The following is a 21,922-nucleotide window of genomic DNA, read 5'->3' as shown; positions in this document are numbered from 1 at the left end:
GTCCTTGTTTAATTGACCTTGGAAATTTTGGTGCAATAGCCTCTTCGTGCATCGAGGTGGGACTGTGGGTAGGGTCTTCATCTCTGCCATGGCCCCTCTGCATTTATATGAGCCACCTTTTTCAAATTTCGTGCTAGCGCCGTCACTGCAGTGGGTGGCGCTTGCGCACATTCACGTCCCGATGTTCTCAGGCAAAATGGCGGAGGCAGCGCATGCTCAGATTAACCTCCGGCGGTCTCCAGAAAAATGGCACTGGCAGCTGCGCATGCGCAGATTGGGATCTCGGCTCAATGACGAGCTGAGATCTGAATCTGCACATGCGCCGCCATTTTGCTAGAGACTGCTAGAGGTTAATCTGAGCGTGCGCCGCATCCGGTTCTGTTTAGCTGCAGAATTCCTGGGACTTGAATGTGTACAAGCGCCACCCGCAGCGAGAGATTTAAAAGAAGAGACTCATGCAAATGCGCAGGGATCACGGCAGAGCCGAAGACCCTACCCACAGTCCCATCACGATGCACGAAAAGGCTATTGCACACAAAAATTCTAAGTGAATTAAACCAGAACCAGGCTACGGATTTTTTTCACTGTAGGTATCCTCTAGATCAATGTAACAGGGCCATTATGACCACACCTTTACTTTAACAAGTTAAATAGTGATGCCAGATTCTCTTTAATGGGATACATTTTTCATACGGTCATGTGCAGAAACATACACGAAGCTCTCCTGCTGTTGAACCTGTTGGCAACCCAAAATACTGGTGGGCTTCCATATTACAAAGTGCCATGTTTTTCTCTGAAATGCTGCAATTTCAAAGTAAACTGAAGAAAAGTTGATGATTGGGAGCAGACTACGCTCTGGCTTCTTCCCGCCTGGCACACTTGTGGATAGGTCTCCATCTATTAGCATGTAGATAAAGACCTGTCCATCGAGCATAAACTGGCAGGATGAAGGGAACTCCGCTCTTACAAAGTATGATTAGTCTAGGAAATCATAGCGTTTCACACAGTTATGGCAGCATGAATCTTCTGACCGGTTCCCTTTAAGCTCATTCATGATGAGATCAAGGAAGAACAACCCACAATCTAGTGATATCTCTGTAAGAGCTACATAACCGTGAGCTGAACTTTTCCCTGAATATCTGCTTACATCTAGAATACCAATTGCCGATGCCTAAAAAAAAAAAAAATACACACGTTTTTGGTATAGTATTTTAAAACCATGACCACAACCACAGAGAAACCACATCTTGAGGATCAAGTTTGCACCCTGTTGCAAGTGTATATATTTTAATGATTTGCATTTGACATATCGGACAAGTAAATATATACGTAATGGTTTCTTAGGCAGAACAGGTCACCAGTATTATGTCTTCACGCATCTTAGACTAAATGCACCACTGCAAAATCTCTTAATGTATACATGACATATGCATAAAAACACATACTATGTAGTATATGTTTTTTTGTGTATCAAAAAAAAAAAGTTTAAATGATATTAAGTTAAATTATTAAAATTTCATTTAGTCATCAGAAAGATCATCAGGAACAATTGTAAAAACATAAAATTATAACTAATTAGGATGGCTTATAGAAAGCGGAGAATAAAACACCAACATTGATTTTATCAGTAGGGCAATGTCGCAACATATTTGAAGTTACCAATTTCCGAAATCCTAGTTGTTCCCGGGCGGATAAACTATATTTCCCAGCACATAATACAAGAGTTCCTCTCTTTATTTTACGATATGTTCTCTAAAGTACTAAAGTAATTTTCTGCACCTGCTATGTGATATTTGCAAAAGCTAAACATCAAATAAAACATACAAGTATAAGGGAGCAAAAAGGTTCAGAAAACAAAAAATAACAAATGGATAAATTAAAAAAATAAATAACCAGGCAAAGCACGTCACAACAAATCTTACCTTGTCAAAAAAGTTGGTATCACACAAACATTTTCTGAAGAGTTTAATGTCCGACTCCAGAGAGCATCCAGAGGTCTGACGCCGGGTTAATGTCAGCACGCCAGAGGACCAACAGAACCGTAAGAAAGAATCCTGATTGATTGCTGCCGTACAGAAGTCAAGTGGCGGAAGCTCCTGAAAACTGGAGGTAATGGGATTATATTAATAGACATACACAAAGCCCCGGCCGCAATCATAAGTCAGTCTTCTATTCTGTATCCAGTGTGTCCACCAGCAGCTACACGAGAGATGGAGCCGGTGTGTGCCCGCTCCGGTGAGTGTGCTCTGATCTCATGTAATGAGATAAACACTGCTCATTATCCTCGGGTAATGCAATTGGGATTATACGGCACTACCTCCATGGCATGCTGTGCACAGGATCACTCCTACTGACTGGAAGGCAGCAGATCTGTATGACTGTGACTGGTAAAAACAGACAGCGCCCCGAGGGAGCTCTGCATTGTTTAAGAAGTTATAAACAAGAAAGGCTTTCATAACAAAATGTACAAGTAGTCACGGACATGCTCGAGTCATGCTAATGGCAACATCCCCGACAGGAACGACATAGGCTGTGCGGAAAGGAATTTTACTAAACTTTCTGGCCTGGTTGAAACATGCTCTGCAGACCCGGCTACAAATACATAATAAATACAGAGATGTTTGGAAGCAAAACATACAAGTCCTGGACGAAGTGTCACAAACAAAAATGTGCCGATTGCATAAACCGTCCAGGACAATCAGAGGTCTTTGGGATGATACAGGCTATGTTGACGCTGGGGTCACACACACTTTTCTAAAAACATATATTTAATATAACAGCTGTATATGGCTTTTAAAAATAAGTTTAGGCCCCCATACACATTAGACAAAGTCGGCCGAACCTACCAGAATCGGCCGACACGATCTGATGTTTTTGGGCGATGGTTGCTTGACTCAACCGGATCGGCACATTGGAAATCCAACCAAGGATCCTTTTGTTCTCCAAAAGATAAGCTGCCGCCAGAAGAGTCTGGCCGCGACTCTCTCAGAGAGAACACAGGAATGTTGAGCCGAGCAGTCCTTGTATGGGGGAGTCCTTAGAGAGCTATTCAGCAGACAGCTATCTAAGGAGTAGAAATTATTAAAGGGGTTGTGCACTACTTGGACAACCCCTTCTTGATCAAACGGTTTGGCCCTGAAGAAATAAAAAAGCTTATACTCACCTCCAGTGCTGGAACCGCTCCCATGATATCAGCACGCGGTCACGGGGCTCACCTTCGGTTGTTGTGACATGTCACCCCGGCACCCAAACAACGCTGGCGTCACTGTCCCCGCCTTTGGATAAATCGAACATGAAGAGGGAGTTCGGCTGTGGCTGATGTCTCACTTCCTCTTCATGTTCAATTCGACAGGAGGTGGAGACCGTGACGCCATCGCTGATTGGGCGCAAGTATCATGTGTCACAACAACAGCACGGGAGTCCCGGGTAGAGTGAGTGCCGACACCGCGGGAATAGCGCCAACACCGGAGGTGAGTATAAGCTTTTTTATTTTATCGGGCCAAGCGTGGGGTATCACAAGGAGTTGTCAGCTTCATTAAGGGTTAAGGTTCTGTGCACATTTGCATTCCGTATTTCTGTTGTTCTGCTGAATCATAAAAGCATAACTATGAAAATGACGGCTCAGTCTTATGACGGACACCAATGGCACTTGACGAGCCGCAATGACTACAATATGATCAATTAGGTTTCTGTCCTCATGTCCGCCATGTATGCTGTAATGTTTGGTTAGCTTTATTGGTCATCTGGATCTGTGACAGTCACCAATGTACATGTGAACAGAGCCTTACAGAAATATCTAGTACTGCAAAACATTTCTCTCCAAGAAATAACCAGTCAACGAGTTAGTTTTCATGGTGCTGAACCTCGTTAAGATTAATAAAGGACAGAACCATTGCCTGTAATGCAGCCTTACCGCCATGCAGGAGACATGATGTAATTTGCTTTAAGTAGAGATAAATGACATAATTGTAGCTTGTGGAAGATTACGGGAGAGCATATGAAAGCCTGCACATCCCGCACACCGCAGATGGACATTTTACGGCCAGATCCTACACTTACATTGGGTGCTCCATGGCCAAGTCTGGGGATAGGAGTAAAACTGTAGCATTACTAGGATGTACAAACACATTATCATGGATCTCGGGAAATCAAGGTCCACGACAAAACAGTGAGTAGGGCCTAATGAGGAGCCATGGGTCTAGTGACATTTTTTTGTCTGATTCAAGCAATGCCGAGGTCATTTCATGATAAATGATTCATCCATGGAACCTCCAATATGAGATGCAATCAAGTGAAAGCACCGAATTATAATGGTCTAAGGTTTTACATTTCTCTTTGTGGAGAGTGACCTGCTTGGCATGCTAGTGTAAGGAGGCTTATAAGCCATGCAACCCTCCTCTGGGAAATTAAATATGCAAATTCCTCTCTGAAGAGGCAATTTTCATATTTAATTATTATGAACGCCTATTCTTTTACAATCAATAAAGAATAAATCATACTCTGGAGATTTATTCTGCATTCGTTACATGGCAATATTAAATTTTAGATACAACAGACATTGTAAAAATCAGTCTCCTGTTTGACATCATTCATGAACTTAGCAGGATTTTCAGGGATTTTACAAAACGTTCCCATAGAACAGACAACATTTAAAAATAAATATATTAACTGTTGAATCGTGATGTTCCGTTCTTCAGTCACCTGACCACTACAACCAATCACTGGCTCCTGCTGTGACTTTTCCATGTATGGCACATGGCCAATGAGGTCTGTAATTGACCCCAGCGGATGATTTATAGACAAGACGTCATTAATGTAGGTGAGAGACCACAAGAACGGCAGCACTGCAGGGGGATTCAATGGGTAAATAATTGCTGTTTCCCTATATTACAGTCATGGCCGAAAGTGTTGGCACCCTTGAAATTGTTCCAGAAAATGAAGTATTTCTCCCAGAAATGTATTGCAATTACACATGATTTGTGTAAATACACAGGTTTATTTCCTTTGTGAGTATTGGAACAACACAGAGAAAAAAAGGCAATTTGGACATAATTTCACACAAAACCCCCCAAAAAAGGCAACAAAAATGTTAACACCCTCAACTTATTTGATTGCAAACCCTTTCGAATAAATAACAGCAATCAATCGCTTCCTATAATCATCAAAAAAAAAATCTTCTTCCCCCTCTCAACTGGAATTTTGGACCAATGTTCTTTTGTAAACTTCTCCAGATCTCTCATATTTGAAGGGTGCCTTCACCCAACAGCAATTTTAAGATCTCTCCACAAATGTTCAATGGGATTTTGGATCCAGACTTATTGCTGGCCACTTCATAGCTCTCCAGTGCTTGGTTTCCATTTATTTCTGGGTGCTTCTTCATGACCTAGGAAGCAAACCCAGCTTTCTGACACTGGGAACTACATTGCGACCCAAAATCCTTTGGTAATCTTCAGATTTCATGATGCCTTGCACACAGTCAAGGCACCCAGTACCAGAGGCAGCAAAACAGCCCCAAAACATCTTTGTTCCTCCACCATATTTGACTGTAGGTACTGTGTCCTTTTCTTTGTAGGTCTCATTCTGTTTTCGGTAAATAGTAGAATGATGTGCTTTACCAAAAAGCTCTATCTTGGCCTCATCTGTCCACAAGATGCTTTCCCAGAAGGAATTTGGCTTACTCATGTACATTTTGGCAAAGTGCAGTCTAGCTTTTTTATGTTTCTGTATCAGCAGCGGGTTCCTCCTGGGTCTCCTGCCATAGCGTTTCATTCCATTCAAATCTCGACGGATAGTCCAAGCTGACACTGACGCATTCTGAGCCTACAGGAAAGCTTAAATTTCTTTGGAACTTGATTGGGGCTGCTTATCTACAATCCGAACTATCCGGGGTTGCAACCTTTCATCAATTTTTCTCTGCCGTCCACACCGAGGGAGAATAGCTACAGATCCATGGGTTGTAAACTTCTTTATTATTTTGATCACCGTCGACAAAGGAACATTCAGATCTCTGGAGATGGACTTGTAACCTTGAGATTGTTGATATTTTTCAACAGTTTTAGTTCTCAAGTCCTCAGACAGTTCTCTTCTCCTCTTTCTGTTCCCCATGCTTAGTGTGGCAAACACACAATGCAAAGATTGAGTGAACTTCTTCCTTTTTTATCTGGCTTCAGGTGTGATTTTCATATTGCCCACACCAGTTACTGGCCACAGGTGAGTTTGAATGAGCATCACATGCTTGAAACAAAGATGTTTACCCACAATTTTGGAAAGGTGACAACAATTTTGTCAGGCCCATTTTTGGGGTTTTGTGTAAAATTATCTCTAATTTGCCTTTTTTTCCTCAGTTTTTTTATGTTGTTCCAATACACACAAAGGAAATAAACATGTGTATAACAAAACATGTGTAATTGCAATAAGGGTGCCAACATTTTCGGCCATGACTGTATAACTGGGCAGATTTTGCAAAATCACAGAAAAGTCAATATACCTGTCTGAACATTGCATGTAATAATACAACCACTTTTCCGAAGAAAGTCACCTGGGTCATCAGCCCATTGCAGCGGGTCTGGCTTCTGAAGTGCTCGCCATGACATAGTACAAGTGGTATTAAGTAGCATCAATTTAATAAAAGGACAATAATGTGGAAACTTCTCTTTAAGCTGCTCTCCCACTCTGGCACATAAAGAGTGGGAAGGGGGATCTGCTTTCTAAAAATTATATGCACCAGGCGGATATATGATGGTCAATCAGAGATAAACATCTGATTCTCATGTAACACGCATTTAAGTCAATGGACCAGGACGGCACATGTATGACACCGGCCTATTCTCAAGAACCGAAAAATTGTCAAATGGCTCAGCTGAGCTACTCACTTCTTTAAGAGTTGGACCAATTCGGTGTGACCGTGACGTACAGCAACTTCTACAGGGGTCTCCCCTCCTTTATTCACTCGACTTAATGCAGACAATCCACCGGGAAGACGCAGGAGGTAATGTGACAGCTCCATTAACCCCCATCTCGTTGTTAGATGTAGCAGGGTTTCATGGCACAGGCTGTCTGTAAAACAAATACACAGGTTGTTATATATAAAACAGGCAGTTAAAGTGGTTGTCCACTGCTAACTTATTTTCAATGGCCCTAAGGTGCTACGTAACTATAAAAAAAAAAAAGTCCATCCTTACCTGCCAGATTGGCATCACTACTCCGTCTTCAGCCCTGTGTTCCTCACCTGATCGGATGCAGCCTTCACATTTTTGTCCAGAAACACAAAAGTTTGAATGCTGCACTGGATCAGCAGTCAATGACTGGCTGCAGGGGTCACGTGAGATTGTTCATGTCAAGAGACTGGTGGGGGATACAGGTCTGACAGCAGAGCAGCGGTGCCGGTCCGAGAAGAAAGTATAATTTTTTTTTTTTTCACTTTATGCAACACCCTGAGGCCATTAATAAGAGTCTGGCCTAATAGAGGTTTAGTGAGAGCAGCTCTGGGACTTCTAAGGATGCAGATGAAACAAATAACTCTCCACAATCTTGTTGCAGGTACCGCGGATGGGAGCCTTTTTTTGTTTGCACTTTCAAGTACTCTGCAATCTTTTGACTGTGGCATCTAAGGGGTTAAAATGTCCCGATCCCGCTCATTACCGCTGAATGGCAGCTGATAGTTACAGGCAACTTCTGTGGAAAACGCTGGAGGCCGAGCTGCTGGACCCATGCCAGCAGTCAATCACATACAGCTCTTATGCAAGAAGGGCTTTCACACACATCTTACAGCTTTGATCTGTTTTGGGTTTTTTTGCAGTAAAAGGGCCAAGTTATAGCTGTGAGTCTGTAGTAAAATATAAAAAAGCACTAGTTTCTGGCAGAGTTTTTATTATTATTATTTTTGGTAATTTGTGAGAGATCCCGGCATTATCCTAGATGTGGCTTTTTCATAGGTACTTCTGCTCAGGTCCTACTGAAGTGAATAGCAGCTTAGGTTCAGCAGCAGGGACAGACTACTACACGGGTGCCGATCAGATATTGATGCCCTATCCTCAGGAGAGATCATCAATACACCAGTCTTGCAGATCAAAACATTTGATTAGATTTTACACAGATGACGTTGCGCCAGCCATGACCAATCAACCACTGACCTGGACACGAGTCCCGCGAAACGATCCCGTAATCTCTACCTGATACAATTTCCTATATAATCTTTGCAATGGATCCATTAAAACAGAATTCCCAATATTGGATTCATTTTTTGTACACCCCATTGAATTCTATAAGAAAATATCATTTAAAAAATTAATGAATCTACCACCTACTTCGATTTTTTTATTTCCTTTTTTCCATGCACTCCGTCAATCCGCATCACAATGATTGACATTAATCCGTGTGCTTACAGAAAAACCCGCAGACCCAAAATACATTCATGTGACCTTAGCATAAGGACACTATACACATTAGTCTAATGTATGTTGCTGGTCAAACGATCATTTAACGAACAATCATAATGGTGAGACAGCCATACACATTCGCCCATTATAGCTGTTCAACTCGCCTTTCATGTTCAGCGGCACCGTGCGCCAAATGAATGAGCTTTCTGGAAATAATCTTCAAAAGATTCAACATAGATGAACAATCTTTCTTTTAATAACAGCTCTTTTGTCCAACTTTGGCCCCAAAAAAAAAAATAAAAAATCAAACATAGCCAATTCACGATGGTGGTCTATCAGCTAGAAGTATCGCTCGTTCTTAAAGGAAATCTGTCAGCGGATTTTTGCTATGTAGTCTGCGGACAGCATTAGGTAGGGGCTGAGACACTGATTTCAGGCTGTGTGCTGTTTCCATACAATCAATGTTTTATCTCCAGGAGATTATCACTTCCCAGACTAGCTCCCAGTGCCAAGTCGTAAGATCACGCCTCCTCCTCTGATTAGCAGCTCACTGTCACTATACAATGTACACAGAGAGCTGTGGTGTGTGCGGGGGCAGCTTTCTGAGCTCTGCAGCATCTAAAAACTCTGATTGTGTCACAACTGCTGCACAGAGTAAACTACATCGATGGAATCAGGGTCTCTGCCTCTACATCATGCTGCTATCAGATGAGGTAGCAAAAACCTGGTGTCTGATTTACTTTAAGTTCCACATAATGTGTGTGGGGATCTCTAAAAATCTATTCACACTGTATGATTATCACTAACAAGCTTTTTTCAAGTTTTCATAGGAATGATCATTTCACAATAATTGTGCAGTCTAAACAGGCTGACGATCAACGAACCAACAAGCAAAATGTTTGTTTGTCAGGCGAAATTATCTTTTGGTCTGTGTATGAGCTGCCGAGAACAATTGCAGCCTGTGCACATGGAGCGATATATTACAGATAGTTCTGTGTACAGCTGAAGCGGGATCTGCCTGTGTAAACAGACTATTAAATCACCACTAACTGGCAAACATGTTTAAAGCTGCAGTGTAAATGGACGCTTAAATAGCTGAGCGCATACATACTGTAGTGTTCAAAATAATAGCAGTGTGTTCAAAAACATGAGTCAGGCTGTGTGCCCACGTAGCGTTTTTCAAGCGTATATGCTGCGGAATTTCGCGGAAGCGCAGCGGAATCAATGTGCGGATGGTACCCAGGTCTGGAGGAGAGGAGACTCTCATCCAGACCTGGGTACCAAAGAAAAAGGAAAAAAAAAGAATAAAATAAAGTTTATACTTATCTTCTGATGTTTTCCCTCCGTCGCGCTGTTGTCTGAAGGACCTGCCACGTCATTGAGTCATGTGACCCACCACATGACTCAATGACGTCACCGCAGGTCCTGCACACAACAGCGTGAGCCGCTCAGGACTCCGGACGGGGCAGAGAATGCATCGGAAGGTGAGTATAAAGTTTATTTTTTTAATTTTTACCATTCTGAACAAGTTGTCAAGCACTTTTCCAAGTGATGCTTGGAGAAGTGCTTGATAACCCGCATGCGGAAATGCATGCAAAGACGCCTCACAAACGCTTCTACCTGCCGGGAAAACCGCATGTAATATCCGCATGCGATTTTCCCGCCAGGGAGAAGCGTAAAAAATATGCTTCAGGTCCGCAACGTGGGCACATAGCCTCAAGCACAAAATCTTTCTGCTAGTTTTTATTTCCATGCATTGGGAACATTGCACACTGTTTTCTAATTCAAAACATGAAGAGAAATGTATATAATTGTTAACTACTTTACAGAAAATAACAAAAATGAACATTGGGCTGTTCAAAAAAATATCAGTGTCTGCATTTGTCTTTACAAACTCACAATATGTAGTCTTGTTTTTTGAGGATTTAGTATTCCTGTGAATCACTAACCTAATATTTAGTTGTATACCCACAGTTTTTCAGACCTGCTTCACATCTATGTTGCATAGAGTCAACCAACTTCTTTCACCTGTTATTCCAGCCCATGATGCTTTGACTACATCCCACAATTTTTTGCCATTTGTTGGCTTTGCCTCAGAAACGGCATTTTTGATGTCCCCCCACAAGTGTTCTATCGGATTAAGGTCCGGGGATTGGGCTGGCCACTCCATAACCTCAATTTTGTTGGACTGGTACCAAGATTTTGCTCGTTTACTGGTGTGTTTAGGGTCGTTATCTTGTTGAAACACCCATTTCAAGGGCATATCCTCTTCAGCATAAGACAACATGACCTCTTCAAGTATTTTAATATATGCAAACTGGTCCATGATCCCTGGTTTGCAGTAAATAGGTCCGGCACCATAGTAAGATAAACATGCCCATATCATGATGCTTGCACCACCATGTTTCACTGTCTTCAGTGTATAGTGGCTTGAATGCAGAGTTTGAGGGTCGTCTGATGAACTGTCTGCGGCCCTTGGACTCAAAAAGAACAATTTTAGTTTCATCGGTCCACAAAATGTTTCTCCATTTCTCTTTAGGCCAGCTGATGTGTTCTTTGGCAAATTGTATCCGCTTAAGTACAAGTCTTTTTTTTAACAGTGGGGCTTTGCGGGGACTTCTTGCTAAGAGATTAGCTTCACACAGGCGTTTTCTAACTGTCACAGTACTCACAGGTCACTTGAGACTGTCTTTGATCATCCTGGAGCGGACCATTGGCTGAGCCTTTGGCATTCTGACTATTATTTGATACATTCGAATTGTAGTCTTCCGTTTTCTTCCACGAGTCTCTGGTTCTGGTTTCCATTTTAAAGCATTGGAGATTATTTTTGCTGAACAGCCTATCATTGTCAGCACTTCTTTATAAGCATCTCCAATCAACTTTTTAACCAAAGTACGCCGTTCTTCTGAACAATGACTCAAACGACCCATATTTCTCAGGCTTTCAAGGAGAAATGCATGTACAACATGTGCTGGCTTCACCCTTATATAAAGGCCACCTGATTCACACCTGTTTCTTCACAGAATGATTGACCTCACTAATTGAACTCCATACTGCTATTATTTTGAACACAGCCCCTTTCAATTAATTATTCAAATACACAGACTCAAAAACATGCAGATCATGAATGCGGAGTCTGTTGGGTTTCTTAGAATCTACTGCACCAACTGGTAAATTGTTTGACATGTGATAATATAATTTAGACCAAAAACAGTGTTTAATCTGGTTAGTCATACTGGGCTGCTGTTATTTTGAACACTACTGTATATAGATGGTGAACAACAAGTACATCTTCTATCATGCTTAGTGCATTGGCACCAAATCTAGAAAACAGCAGATTACTGTGTAATGGAAATTTTTACAAGTGCTACTGCAAGATAAAGATAAGATAGAGCCGAATGGCAAAGCTCACACATCTCATCCAAATGTATCAGCAAAGGATAGAAAAAGGTACTCTACAAATAATAAAACTTGTTTGTCTATATTGCTTATAGAGCCACAGTTCTGACATAGGGATCATTTACAATTCCCACATCACAAATTGCCGATAATTGTGCAGTGTAAACAGGCTGCCGCTCATCCAACAAACGAGAAAAAAGCTAGTTCAAAGGTTACAATGAACTTATGGTTTGCTTAAACGCATTGTTCGTAGCAGTATATAGTCCTGTGTCAACATGTGCTGCCAAGAGCAATAATAGTGTATGCATAAATAGTAATTTACTAGTGATCATTTGTGCACAGTCAGCTGGGTCGGCCTGTCTAAACAGACTATTAACATACAGTGGGGAAAATAAGTATTTGATACACTGCCAAGTTTTCCCACCTACAAAGAATGGCGAGATCTGTAATATTTATCGTCGGTACACTTCACCTGTGAGACAGAATCTAAAAAAAAAATCCAGAAAATCACATTGTTTGATTTTTACATATTTAATTTGCATTTTATTGCATGAAATAAGTATTTAATACAACAGAAAAAAAGAACTTAATATTTGGTACAGAAACCTTTGTTTGCAATTACAGAGGTCAGAGGTTTCCTGAAGTTCTTGACCAGGTTACACACTGTAGCAGGGATTTTGGCCCACTGCTCCACACAGATCTTCTCCAGATCTTTCAGGTTTCGGTGCTGTCGCTGGGCAACATTAAGTTTCATCTCCCTCCAAAGATTTTCTATTGGGTTCAGGTCTGGAGATTGGCTAGGCCACTCCAGAAACTTAAAATGCTTTTTAAGTAGCCACTCCTTAGTTGCCCTGGCTGTGTGTTTCAGGTCATTGTCATGCTGGAAGACCCAGCTATGACCCATTTTCAATGATCTTACTGAGGGAAGGAGGTCCTTGGCTACAAAATCTTGCAATACATGATCCCATCCATCTTCCCTTCAATACGGTGCAGTTGTGACACCCCAGGGGTCTGGTTGCCACAGTGATAGAGATATTACGTCTGAGAGCAGGTGGGAGGTCTCTTGGTCAGGGATCCTATGCATGCCACACCTCCTGCCCAGTCCTGGGAGGGGAAGAACTTCCCCTATATAAACCTAGGGCTGAGGCAGGGTTAGTGAGTAAAGAAGAAGTAGAGACAGAGAAGCAGATATAGGAAAAGAACATCAGGAGCTCTGTGGGAACAGTGCTACAAGGAGTCAGGGGCTGGCAGCTGCAGAGCTCGCCCTGACTGAGAAGTATCACCGGACCCGGAGTCCGAGGCTGTGGGGACTAATCTCTACCCAGCAGCAGAAACCGACCGGCAGGGGATTGCAGGTCCTCTGGCCCAGAAACCCGAAGGCACGGTCACACGCGTGGGACCAGCACCGCCATCGTGGAGCGGAAGCCATTAGAAGGCCCCGAGTCACCGGCCATACGGGTGAGCACCACACGGTACACTCAGGGACGTGGGCTACTTTTACCCGCCTCTAGCAAGGTAGCCAGAAGAGTACAGTTAGTTGGGAAGGCCTACAACTCCGCCTGGCCAGGGGAGATCCCATCTGCTCAAGGACTGACCAGGCCCCGATTGCTAGCAAGTACTCCGGGAGGGTCTATCTTTGTCAGCAGTGAAGACCCTGAACTACACCGCATTGTCTCTGAGTGGTTCCTGCTACCCCCATCATCCACGTCGGCTGCCCTGAGGCCATACCCCTCCCGTTGGGGGTTATACCATCCACGCTGCACCATCCTTCCACCGGCCTCAGCGGTCTGCCCTGCAGCGGCAGCTCCATAGCTGCATTCAACGGGTGGCGTAGTCATCCACCATCTACTGCTAATAGACTGCCACTTAGTCTGACTCCCTGGGCACGGACCGGGTCACCGCCACGAGACTACTACCCCCATCTGATCCGGCTCCGGGTAGGCTCCCGCGTGCGCAACGCTGCGCGACTCAGGCCCAGGGGCGCGTCACAGTCGTCCTGTCCCTTTTGCAGAAAAGCACCCCCAAAGTATGAGGTTTCCCTCACCATGCTTCACTATTGGGACGGTGTTCTTGGGGTTGTACTCCTCCTTCTTCTTCCTCCACACACCGTGAGTGGAATTGATACCAAAAAGTTCTATTTTGGTCTCGCCTGACCACGACCTTCTCCCATGCCTCCTATGGATCATCCAAATGGTCATGGGTGAACTTCATACGGGCGCTGACATGTGCTAATGTAAGCATGGGGCCCTTGCGTGCCCTGCAGGATTTTAATCCATAACGGTGTAGTGTGTTATTAATGGTAATGTTTGAGACTGTGGTCCCAGTTCTCTCTTCAGGTCATTGACCAGGTCCTCCCGTGTAGTTCTGGGCTGATTCCTGACCTCTCTCAGAATAATCCTTACCCCACGAGGAGAGCTCTTGCATGGAGCCCCAGATCGAGAAAGATTGACAGTCATCTTGTGTTTCTTTCATTTTCTAATAATTGTGCCAACAGTTGTTGCCTTCTCACCAAGCTGCTGGCCCATAGCCCATATAGGCTGTAGCCCATCCCAGCCTTGTGCAAGTATACAATTTTGTCCCTGGTGTCCTAAGACAGCTCTTTGGTCTTGGCCATGGTGGAGAGGTTGAAGTGTGATTGAGTGTGTGGGAAGCCAGAACCTAATGGCGTAACGCGTAGGGTTATGCACTGTTGACATCCCCCTTTTTCTCCACTGTGACCTTACATGGTTGGTATACTTTATCTATTTACCTATTCTCCCCTTCCCACTATGACCAGGGGAGGAGTCCTGAGGAGATAATTTGCATATTCCCACTGCATTTTGGGGTAAGTGAAGAGTCTCCGCGAGCTCAAAGAACACTGGATTTTGGCTGTTGGAGCTGAAAAGAGGACATCGGTAAACCAGGGGAGGAGTCCTGAGGAGATAATTTGCATATTCCCACTGCATTTTGGGGTAAGTGAAGAGTCTCCGCGAGCTCAAAGAACACTGGATTTTGGCTGTTGGAGCTGAAAAGAGGACATCGGTAAACCAGGGGAGGAGTCCTGAGGAGATAATTTGCATATTCCCACTGCATTTTGGGGTAAGTGAAGAGTCTCCGCGAGCTCAAAGAACACTGGATTTTGGCTGTTGGAGCTGAAAAGAGGACATCGGTAAACCGCGCGCCGGCGCGCGCATTTTGGAGCTTTTTTTTTAAGCTTTTTTCACTGTTTTCAGAACATTAACAATAAGAACATGGAAGAGTCCAGGAGCCATTTGGTGAGCTGCATATCCTGCTACATGTTCACAGACTTGCCAGTGGAAAAGCCAAACTTCACATGCCAGAAATGCAAGCTTGTGTCCCTGTTGGAGGAAAAGTTGCGAAATCTAGAAGAGAGGTTAACTACCTTGAAAATCATTAAGGAAGGTGAAGAGTTCTTAGACAGAGCAGAATTATCTCTTCATGATTCAGAAAGAGAAGAAATTCGAACTGCACCTGACGAAACAGAGGAATGGAAGCATGTGACCCACAGAAGCAGGAGGATCGAGAGGCAGTCAGCACCCATACTGCTCAGGAACCAGTACCAGGCTCTCACGCAGGAGAACCATGAAGAAATACAGCAAAATAAGACTTTGCCAGCAATGAATAACCTTGTAAGCCCTCAGAATCCTCCTGGATGGAGAAAGAAGAATGTTGTGAAGAAAAAACGGAGAGTGGTGGTCATGGGGGATTCCCTGTTAAGAGGAACAGAGGCCGCTATCTGCAGACCAGACATAACCTCAAGAGAAATGTGCTGTCTTCCAGGAGCAAAAATTAAAGATGTGTCTGACAGGATATCAAGACTCTTCAGACCTACAGATCACTACCCATTCCTGCTAATACATGTGGGGACAAATGACACCGCAAGAAAGGACCTGGAAACCATCTGCAGTGACTTTGAAGACTTAGGCAAGAAAGTGAAAGAATTGGGAGCGCAGGTGGTCTTCTCATCCATCCTCCCAGTGGATGGCCATGGAACAATGAGGTGGAATAAGATTCTACAGGTGAACAACTGGCTACGTCGATGGTGCCGTCAACAAGGATTTGGATTTCTGGATCACGGAATGAATTACCTATACGATGGACTACTTGCTAGAGATGGGGTGCACCTTACGAAGACTGGAAAATATGTATTTGGAAGTCGCCTTGCTACACTCATCAGAAGAGCTTTAAACTAGAACAATGTGGGAAGGGAAGCAAAAGGCCAGAAAAAGCAATACAGCTGACAAATACTATTGAGATCTCTGCTACTGGAAGTGGAAAGGAAGAACAAAGACAAAACAATTTAAATAATAAAAATATGGGAGGAAGAGAAACCAATCACAAACTAAAATGTTTTTATACAAATGCACAAAGCATGGGCAACAAACAAGGAGAATTGGAACTACTAATGCAGGAAAAGGAATATGATGTCATTGGAATCACTGAAACTTGGTGGGACGATACACATGATTGGAATAAAAGGCTAAAAGGATACAACTTATTTGCAAGAAACAGACTTGATAAACGAGGAGGAGGTGTTGCATTGTATGTTAGAAAAGCGTATATCTGCACAGACATTGAAGCTTCAGAGACTGGGAGTTCTGTGGAAACTGTTTGGGTAAGAATACAAGGAGAGAACAACGGAAAGGACACCATTGTAGGCATTTACTACAGGCCACCTGGGCAATCTGAAGATATGGATGAACTCTTTATATATCAAATGACCAAGTTCTCCAAAAAATACGACGTAGTGGTCATGGGAGATTTCAACTATCCAGACATTTGTTGGGAATCTCTCTCAAGTAAAACTAACAGGTCAAGCAAATTCTTATCCTCTCTTGCTGACAACTTTATCTTCCAAAAGGTAGGGGAGAAAACAAGGGGATCTGCTACTTTGGATCTAATCCTTATAAACAGGGAGGAAATGGTTGAGGAGGTAAAGGTGGCTGGGACCCTAGGAGGCAGCGATCATGCTATTATAGAATTTTGGATAACTAGAGGAGGAAGACATGTGAAGACTCAAACTTCAAGGTTAGATTTTAGAAAGGCAGATTTTAAGAGACTCAGAAAGAGAATAGGAGGGATCCAATGGCTGGATGTCCTTAAGGACAAAAATGTCCAGGAAGGATGGGAAATTTTTAAAAATGAGATTCTCAAAGCACAATCGTTAACAATCCCGAAAAGTAGGAAGAATGGGAAGCATTTAAGGAAACCAGGATGGATGAACACAGAACTTAAACACATGCTAAAAAGAAAGAAAGAAATGTTTATTAAATGGAAAGAGGGAGGCATATCTAAAGAAGATTATAATGCAGTCTGCAGATCATGTAGGGCACGTATCAGGTTAGCTAAAGCTGACAATGAATTAAGGCTTGCAAGAGATGTCAAAAGCAATAAAAAAGGATTTTGGGGGTATGTCAAAAGTAAAAGAAAAGTCAAAGATGCTATAGGATTTTTACAGGATGAAAATGGAGAAATGGTAAGAGAGGATGTTGAGAAGGCCGAACTTTTTAATTCCTATTTTGCATCTGTTTTCTCTCAGAAAGAAAATGTAACATCAACTGATCTTCACTGTCCTTTTAAAGGAATAGAGGAATCCAAGTTATCTGTAAACAGAAAGATTGTGAGGGAATATTTAGCTAACATAAATGAGTTCAAGTCTCCAGGTCCAGATGAATTACACCCCAGAGTACTGAAGGAGATCGTAGAAGAAATTTTAGAACCACTCTCCATAATCTTTGAAAATTCTTGGAGAACAGGAGAAGTCCCAGAAGACTGGAGAAGAGCAAATGTTGTTCCTATCTTCAAAAAGGGGAAGAAGGTGGACCCAGGGAACTATAGGCCGGTGAGTCTGACTTCTATACCAGGAAAGATCTTTGAACAAATTATTAAACAACATGTATGTAAGTACATGGATAAGAATGAAGTGATTAACCAGAGTCAGCATGGGTTTGTAACTAACAAGTCATGTCAGACTAACTTAATTTCCTTCTATGACAGAATCACTGACTGGGTGGATCAGGGAAATGCTGTAGATATAGTATATCTTGACTTCAGCAAAGCATTTGACAAAGTATCTCACACCATCCTTATTGAAAAAATGACCAAGTATGCAATGGACCAGGCAACTGTTAGGCGGATTCATAACTGGCTTAGTGATCGGACTCAAAGGGTGGTTGTAAGTGGCTTCACATCCAGCTGGATGAATGTCTCAAGTGGGGTACCACAGGGCTCCGTCCTGGGACCTGTATTGTTCAACATCTTTATCAATGATTTAGATGAAGGAATTGAGGGTAAACTGATTAAATTTGCTGATGACACAAAGCTAGGAGGGATAGCTAATACTAGAGAAGAGAGAGAGAGGATTCAAAAAGACCTAAATAAACTGGAGCAGTGGGCAGCAACCAACAGAATGGTTTTTAACAGGGAAAAATGCAAAGTACTACATCTGGGCAATAAAAATGAAAAAAGCATATACAGAATGGGAGGAATAGAGCTAAGCAACAGTACATGTGAAAAAGACTTAGGTATACTAATAGATCATAGACTGAACATGAGTCAACAGTGTGATGCAGCAGCAAAAAAGGCAAATACAATTCTGGGATGTATTAACAGAAGCATACAGTCTAGATCACGTGAAGTCATTATCGGTCTTTACTCCTCTTTGGTCAGACCTCATCTGGAATACTGTGTACAGTTTTGGGCACCACATTTTAAAAAAGACATAGACAAACTGGAGCAAGTTCAGAGAAGAGCGACCAGAATGGTGACTGGTCTGCAAACCATGTCCTATGAGGAACGGTTGCAGGATTTGGGAATGTTTAGCTTGCAAAAAAGAAGACTGAGAGGAGACTTAATAGCTGTCTACAAATATGTCAAGGGCTGTCACATTGTAGAAGGATCATCTTTATTCTCATTTACACAAGGAAAGACTAGAAGCAATGGGATGAAGCTAAATGGGAGGAGACACAGATTAGATTTTAGAAAAAACTTTTTGACAGTTAGGGTGATTAATGAGTGGAACAGGCTGCCACGAGAGGTGGTGAGTTCCCCTTCAATGGACGTCTTCAAACAGAGGCTGGACAGACATCTGTCTGAGATGATCTAGTGAATCCTGCTTTGAGCAGGGGGTTGGACCAGATGACCCAGGAGGTCCCTTCCAACTCTACCATTCTATGATTCTATGATTCTATGATTCTATTGGGTACTGTCCGCTTTAGGGAGAACATAGACATATTTTCTTTCCTCCTGTTCAAATTATTTATTTATTCTATATCTTTATAATGTATAATTTATTTGGGGGATACATTTTAGCCATATGTCTACATTATTAGAATTATTTATTCTTATACCATATCGGTGGTGCATTTTTTGATATTTGAATTTAGGTGTATTCAGTACTTTTTGGATATATGCTAAAACCTTTTTAAGGGGTCATCTTTGTCCAGATGTTTGTTTTTCTGTTTTATATGTCCTTTTAACTATGTTTTTTAACAAGTGGTGTTGTATGTCCTGACTATAATAAAATTTACACTATGTTTTCAATACACTGCCTCTATACTTGATTATTCATTACGCTTGGTGCCTGTTTTCCCTCCACTTCCTTTCTTTCTACATTGTCTCTTTTGGGACCTTGGCACGAGTGTAGGTTTAGATATATGGTGGTGCTGGGCCATATCCTTGCGTCAAGTTCAAACAGGTGCAATTAATACAGATAATGAGTGCAGAGTAGGAGGGCTTCTCAAAAAAAAAAACTAACAGGTCTGTGAGAGCCAGAATTCTTGCTGGGTGGTAGGTGATCAAATACTTAATTCATGCAATAAAATGCAATTAAATTATATAAAAGTCATACAATGTTATTTTCTGTTTTTTATTTTTAGATTCTGTCTCTCACAGGTGGTGTACCTCCGATAAAAATTACAGACCTCTCCATTCTTTGTAGGTGGGAAAACTTGCAAAATCGGCAGTGTATCAAATGCTTATTTTCCCCACTGTATCGCCAATCAGCTATCATTTTCAACGGCAAATCGTACAGTGTAAACTGGCCATTAGGGCCCCTTTACGTAGTGGGGGGGAATAAAAATCATAAAAATCAAGCTAATGAGCTTGTACAAGATTCTGATTTCATAACATGGAGTTTTGGAATTTGCTGATTAGTTTTCCCACAAATCACAGCTGATCAATAGGGATCCCACCAACAGAACAATCTATTATGAGCTTGTATAGGAGGCCTTTCACAAAAAGGAGATAGCCACAACCTGACAACAACTTTAAAAATTCAGATTAATTTCTTCTCCAACGTATAACATCTATATGCACACCACAAAACCACATCCATTTTCTTTAAAATCAATGACTGATCTTGCCCATGATGAGTAATTTAATTTAGCCACAGCACTTTGCGTCACGTGCATAGGTCCATGTACCAAGACATCGCCCTTTTATCTATATTCAAAAGCCCCCCCCCACACATTAGACAGAAGACAACCAATCATCTAATCTGTACTAGATGGTGGCCCGATTCTAACGCATCGGGTATTCTAGCATATGTCTCCCGACCCTCCTTTATAATGCCCCATGCAGGAAGTCACATCCCCCCTATATAATACCCCATGCAGGATGTCACATCCCCCGCATATAATGCCCCATGCAGGAAGTCACATCCCCCGTATATAATGCCCCATGCAGGAAGTCACATCCCCCGCATATAATGCCCCATGTAGGATGTGACCCCTCCCCCCATATAATGCCCCATGCAGGATGTGACCTCTCCCCCCATATAATGTCCCATGCAGGATGTGACCTCTCCCCCATATAATGCCCCATGCAGGATGTGACCTCTCCCCCCATATAATGCCCCATGCAGGATGTCACCTCTCCCCCATATAATGCCCCATGTAGGATGTCACCTCTCCCCCTCATATAATGCCCCATGCAGGAAGTCATATCCCCTGTATATCCATCCCCCTATAGTGCCCCATGCAGGTCCCCTATGGCCCCATACAAAAAAAAAATCCAATACTCACCTCCCTTCTCAGCTGCTTCTCTGGACTCCAGCGTAGCCGGCATGTTGACGTTGTGCGCTGTGACCGGTCAGGAGAGAGCACGGTGTAAAGACGTCACCGCGCCCTCTGACCTGAGACGTCACAGAGCAGCAGCGGAAGACACAGGAGCTGCTGCGGAGGCACGGAGAGGGGTAAGTATGACGCCGGTGCCGGGGTCCTGATCGAGCGGGGGGGGGGACGGGAGGAGAGGGGAGGGGAGAGGAGAGGCGTCACACTTGTCCTCGGGAGATAAGCGGCCGTAGCCGCTGATCTCCCGACGATAGCCGCATGTAGGTCAGCGGCGCCTGCGGTCGGGGGACTTATGCTGCGAGTAGCCGGCTGCATCTCCCGGCTGCATCGCCGCTGACCTCCGTGCCGCACATGAGCCGCTAATGGCCGCCATGTTTTTCAGAAATGCCGCATCGCTGATTGGCCGCGGCCGGACCAATCAGCGACCCGGGATTTCCAGGACAGACAGACAGACAGACGGGATAAGACAATTATATAGTAGATGGGGGCTTCCCGCCTGAAATTTGTAGATCAACATCAGGATGGGGTGGATGGATTTTGGCAGCGGCTCTCTTGGAGAACACATGGGGCTAAGCCATTTATACCAGTGTATGGGGGAGATGGTTATCAGCTGAACCATTGCCTACAGCGATCTGATGTGTCTGACCAGTATCACTGTTGCTTTTACAATCAAAGGGACACTTTCAATAGGGTGATTTTCCATTAGAATTTATCAGGGTTTTGTTTTTTTTTCAATTCTCCCATTGTTATTCACTTTAAAATTAAATACCAAATACTATACGTCTACAACCAGCCAGCAATAGAGCTTAAAGGGGTTGTCCGGGCTTAAGCTACACGCGCACTGCTCACTGTGAGGGTTCTCCAGCGCAGCAAGTGAGTGATCTGCATACTCCAGGCCACATTCCAACTAATTGGACGCGGCCTCACTCAATGCAAGTGTACTGAGCAAGGTCGGAAACAGTCTAGTCGGAATGTGTCCGGGAGTATGCATTTACTCATTGTAAAAAAAATTACATGCTGCATATCTAAATCTGCAAGGAAAAATAAGCAACGTGTGCATGAGACTTAGGAACC

At 43.1% G+C, this 21,922-nt stretch overlaps 1 protein-coding gene across 2 annotated transcripts in view; it reads right to left on the bottom strand.

Annotated features, from left to right (window-relative positions):
- ARHGEF28 (Rho guanine nucleotide exchange factor 28) overlaps nt 1–21,922 on the bottom strand; it is a 254,074-nt gene that overhangs the window by 131,451 nt on the left and 100,701 nt on the right. For both annotated transcript variants that reach the window (XM_073679786.1, XM_073679797.1), the window contains exons 5-6: nt 6,873–7,056; nt 1,923–2,103 (exon numbers count right to left, since the gene is read on the bottom strand). In XM_073679786.1, the coding sequence (XP_073535887.1) occupies nt 1,923–2,103; nt 6,873–7,056 (365 nt within the window). The remainder of the gene's footprint in view (nt 1–1,922; nt 2,104–6,872; nt 7,057–21,922) is intronic.

Source organism: Phyllobates terribilis, unplaced genomic scaffold, assembly GCF_046119375.1.
Source record: "Phyllobates terribilis strain yellow unplaced genomic scaffold, ASM4611937v1 Scaffold_1__5_contigs__length_1240528914, whole genome shotgun sequence".
Taxonomy (NCBI): Eukaryota; Metazoa; Chordata; class Amphibia; order Anura; family Dendrobatidae; genus Phyllobates; species Phyllobates terribilis.
The sequence above is the reverse complement of the archived record's forward strand: the minus strand, read 5'-3'. Positions and strand labels throughout refer to the sequence as shown.